The 5,209-nt window shown below is 45.7% G+C and overlaps 1 protein-coding gene across 1 annotated transcript; it reads right to left on the reverse strand.

Moving 5' to 3' along the window:
* Positions 1 to 431: 431 nt before the first annotated feature.
* On the reverse strand, positions 432 to 3,260 carry LOC105714282 (heat shock protein HSP 90-beta-like). Its single transcript, XM_021664938.2, is given in 5 exon segments — positions 432 to 807; positions 810 to 1,916; positions 1,919 to 2,375; positions 2,899 to 2,975; positions 3,017 to 3,260. Coding segments are annotated over 5 exon segments (2,253 nt in total). The 3' UTR covers positions 432 to 439.
* Between the last annotated feature and the right edge of the window lie 1,949 nt (positions 3,261 to 5,209).

Raw genomic sequence — 5,209 nt, forward strand, 5'->3', positions numbered from 1 at the left:
GAGCAAGACTCCGTCTCAAAAAAAAAAAAGAAAAAAGAAAAGAAAAAATCCAAGGTCAACAATGATATGGAATGACAGACAGACATTTTAATAAAGGAATGACTTCAATATGGACAAATTCCTAAGTGTCTTGATAATACAGACGCTCCTAGAACTCTTGTACTACATTCATACACAATGTTTTTTTGTAGACATAAGTTTCTTTTCCTTGTTTTGAGGAGACTGAGATAAAATGTGGATGATCACATGCTTTTTTTTTTGTATAAAAACAGCATATTCTTTATTTTGCATACTTTAATTTCAGAACAAAATGAACAAACAAAATAAAAAAACCCACAATACACACCATCCAATCCTGCTGTCAGAGTAGGGAAAGAATGGGGGCTTGACACCCTTGTCCTGCCTTCAACAGGACAGGAGAGAAAAAAAATACCAGACATCAGCAGGGGGAGCCAGGTGGGACAGGGGCACTCAAGGCTGCAGGGGGAGCCATGGGGACACTATACAAGGGCAGTTTTCCAACTATGAACTCCTCATCTACTTCTTCCATGTGAGACGCATCCTTATCACCCTCAAGAGGAGCGATCTCATCAGGAACTGCAGCACTGGGTTCCTCTGCTGCCACTTCATCTTCATCGATACCTAGACCTAACTTGATCATGCGGTAGATGCGGTTGGAGTGGGTCTGGGGATCCTCAAGGGAAAAGCCAGAAGAGAGCAGGGCGGTTTCAAACAGCAGCACCACAAGGTCCTTGACTGCCTTGTCATTCTTGACTGCCTCAGCCTTCTGCCGCAGCGTTTCCACAATGGGTGGTCAGGGTTGATCTCCAGGTGCTTTTTGGCCATCATGTAGCCCACGGTGGAGCTGTCCCGAAGTGCCTGGGCTTTCACGATCCGCTCCATATTGGCTGTCCAGCCGTAGGTGCTGGTCACAATGCAGCACGGTGAAGACACAAGCCTATTGGAGATTGTCACCTTCTCAACCTTCTTATCTAAGATTTCCTTCATGAGCTTGCAGAGGTTCTCAAACTTTGCCTTGCTCTCTTCCATTTTCTTCTTCTCCTCCTCACCCTCCGGTAGCTCCAGATCCTCCTTGGTAACTGAGATCAGTCTCTTCCCATCGAACTCCTTGAGCTGCTGCACACAGTATTCATCAGTGGGCTCGGTCATATATACCATCTCAAAGCCCCGCTTCCGTACTCGCTCCACAAAAGCTGAGTTGGCCACCTGCTCTTTGCTCTCACCAGTGATGTAATAGATGGACTTCTGTGTCTCCTTCATGCGAGAAACATACTCTGACAGAGATATCATCTCATCTCCAGACTGGGAGGTGCGATAGCGCAGCAGCTCAGACAGGCGGCGTCGGTTAGTGGAATCCTCGTGAATTCCAAGCTTGAGATTTTTAGAGAAGGGCTCATAGAATTTCTTGTAATTCTCCTTGTCTTCCGCCAGCTCAGAGAAGAGCTCAAGGCACTTCTTAACAATGTTTTTGAGAATGACTTTCAAGATTTTGCTCTGCTGGAGCATTTCTCGGGAGATGTTCAGAGGCAAATCCTCAGATTCAACCACACCACGGATAAAGTTGAGATACTCTGGTTTCAACTCATCACAGCTGTCCATGATGAATACACGACGGACATAGAGTTTGATGTTGTTCTTTTTCTTCCTGTTCTCAAAAAGGTCAAAGGGAGCCCAACGAGGAATGAATAGCGATGCCCTGAATTCCAACTGACCTTCTACAGAAAAGTGCTTGACTGCCAAGTGGTCTTCCCAGTCATTGGCGAGGCTTTTGTAGAAGTCTCCATACTCCTCTTGAGTGATGTCATCAGGGTTTCTAGTCCAAATAGGCTTGGTCTTGTTTAGTTCTTCCTGATCAATGTATTTCTCTTTGATCTTCTTAGGTTTCTTCTTCTTCTATCCTCCTCCTCATCTGAACCCACATCTTCAATCCTAGCCTTTTCTTCATCATCTTTATCTTCCTCTTCTTTCTCACCTTTCTCTTCCTCTGCCTCATCATCACTAATTTCCTTCTCTCATTCCTTCTCCAAATAAAGGGTGATAGGATCGCCTTTGAACTGTGAGTGCTTCTTCACCATTTCTTTGACCCGCCTTTCTTCTAAGTACTCTGTCTGATCTTCTTTCAGGTGGAGGGTCACTTTGGTACCCCTGCCAATGGGCTCACCATGGTCAGTACACACAGTGAAGGAACCTCCAGCAGAAGACTCCCAGGCATACTGTTCACCATCGTCGTGCTTTGTGGTCACAACCACTTTCTCTGCCACCAGGTAGGCAGAATAAAAGCCAACACCAAATTGCCCAGTCATGGAGATGTCTGCACCAGCCTGAAAAGCCTCCATGAATGCTTTAGTACCAGCCTTGTCAATGGTTCCTGTAAGGCCAGTTGCCTTGCCGGGAGCATGGACGCACACCCGCTTCTCTCGTGGGGAGCTCGGACGCTCCCCCCTCCCTCGCAGGGAGCTCAGACACACCCTCCTTCCCTTGCCGGGAGCTCGGACACCCCCCCCACGCCGGGAGCCCAGGGAAAAAAAGCCCTGCCAGGACCTACCTGATAGCATTTTGTCCAATCCAGGCCCCACTCCCCGCCATTTTGTCCTATCTGGGCCCCACTCCCTGCCTACCATTTTGTCCTATCTGGGCCCCACTCCCTGCCATTTTGTTCCATCTGGGCCCCACTCCCCGCATTTTGTCCCACTCACCTTGGGCAACGAATCAAACGCCTCCACTCCCTATAAAACCCCACTCTAAGAGGATTCCGGGCGACTTCTCCGGCCCCTCCTGTCGGACCGCAGAACCTCGCCCGGGAGCCTCAGTAAAACCCTTCGCATTGGATTATTTTCGTGCTGGCCTCAGTTTCTTCATCTTACACTCGTCAAGAACAGACCTTACAGTTCCCAAATTATTTATGAGATCTACTTTGGTCATGCCAATGCCCATGTCTACCACAAGGTACGTCCCTGAGGGTTGGGGATGATGTCAATTTTCAGCTCTTTACCACTGTCCAACTTGTTGGGGATGATGTCAATTTTCAGCTCTTTATCATTGTCCAACTTGGAAGGATCTGTCAGGCTCTCATAGCGAATCTTGTCCAAGGCATCAGAAGCATTAGAGATCAACTCCTGAAGAAAAATCTCCTTGTTGGAATAGAAGGTATGGATGATGAGAGACATGAGTTGGGCAATTTCTTCCTGAAAGGCAAAAGTCTCCACCTCCTCCTCTCCATGGTGCACTTCCTCAGGCATCTTGAAAAGAAAAGGCTCACAGGTATTAGAAAGCAAAGTGGGCTGGCTGTCCAACATACACGTGGCACAAGAGCAGCGCCGGAGTGACTCGAGAGCGATCACGTGCTTTTTACACATTTCCTCCCATGTCCTCATCAGAAGCACTCACACTACCGTCAAACATTTTAAGGTTAAAACAACGATTACATTATGTGTAGCAGTTACCCATTAACCAATATAGTCAACAAGAAAATTTTTTCCAAGGCTGCTTATGACACTTCTAAATTTATCTTTATGACAATGAAGATAATCATGGCCAGGTGCAGTAGTTCATACCTCTAATCCCAGCACTTTGGGAGGCCAAGGCAGGAGGACTTCTTGAGCCCAGGAGTTCGAGACCAGCTTGGGCAACATGGCAAGACCTCATCTCTACAAAAAATAAAAAACAAAAACATATCCATCTGTGGTGGTGCACACCTGTGGTCTCAGCTACTCCAAAGACTGAGGCAGGAGGACTACTTGAGCCTAGGAGGTTGAGGCTGCAATGAGCCATGTTCACATCACTGCACTCTAGCCTAAATGACAGAGCGAGACATTGTCTCAAAAAGAAGTAAAAAAAATAAAATGGCCGGGTGCGCTGGCTCATGCCTGTAATCCCAGCATTTTGGGAGGCCGAGGCAGGCAGATTGCCTGAGCTCAAGAGTTCGAGAACAGCCTGGGCAACACAGTGAAACCCCGTCTCTACTAAAATACAAAAAATTAGCCAGGCGTGGAGGTGTGCACCTGTAGTCCCAGCTACTCGGGCGGCTGAGGCAGGAGAATTGCAAGAACCCGGGAGGCGGAGGTTACAATGAGCCCAGATCACACCACTGTACTCCAGCCTGGGTTACAGAGCGAGACTCCTCAAAACAACAACAACAACAAAAAGACAGAAAAAAAGATAATCTGATCTGATCTGATCTAATATGATGCAATAATAAGAATTGGTCCATTTTCTCAACATCTAGACTTTATGTAAGAGTTCACTTATTTCTCTGGTGACTTCTGAGCTCCCTTTCGCCACTATCGCTTTTACAGCGAGTGTGGGATAAACAAGGAGAGATAGATTGCTCTTCCTCCAACTGTGGCTTTCACTACCCTGAGCCTCAGAAGGGCAGAGAGAGTGACCAGCACACCTCAGTTTCCATTTCTGTGCACTTGGAATTAGACCTATTTCATAAGGTTGTTGTAAGCATCTATTGAGATGGACACATGTGGAGACCTTAGAACAGTACTAGACACACAGTAAGTCCTCCATGAAGGTTAGCTCCTGTCTTTTCCTCTTCCCTTTCTTCCCCCTCCTCCTCATCATACCTCCCCGTTTGTCTAGACTTGTGCTTCCCACCCAGGTGTGCCTAGTAAATGTTTGTTACATTGAATAAGCCTATTTGCTTAATTGGATATTACAAGAGTGCTTATTGTAACTAAATTTGCAGGAATGTGTAACATTTTCAGGAAATCTGACTACATTGCTTTTATTCACTTGCACCTTACCTGTCAGAGATTCACAAAAACACTTTAGTTATCAGAGCTCATGGAGTTGTGTAATAATTTTATCTCCTGGTATTGCTAATTTGTAGAACCAACCCTTGGGAAAACTGCAGGGGATCTGAGCCAATCTAACACAGACTAGTCTTGAACTTACTGACCTGAGAAGGGTACCTATAAGAATCCTGCATAGTTTCAAGCAATCATCAGAAATTTGCCAGCTACTTCTGTTTTCTCAGTTCTTTGAGTTTAACTTTTTAAGAATAAAATTATTTTAAGAAAAAAGAAAGCAATTTTCTTCGATTCTAATTGCTATAGACCCTGGATTATGTCAACAAGATATTTAGTTAGTCTAAAAAAATTAAGACATTGGCCCATGCATATCCAGCTTTCCACACTGAATACCATTTGGCATTCTTTTTATTTATCTCTAGTCATTTTCC

Source organism: Aotus nancymaae, unplaced genomic scaffold (genome assembly GCF_030222135.1).
Source record: "Aotus nancymaae isolate 86718 unplaced genomic scaffold, 86718_ANA_hifiasm-v0.15.2.pri h1tg000064l_1, whole genome shotgun sequence".
Taxonomy (NCBI): Eukaryota; Metazoa; Chordata; class Mammalia; order Primates; family Aotidae; genus Aotus; species Aotus nancymaae.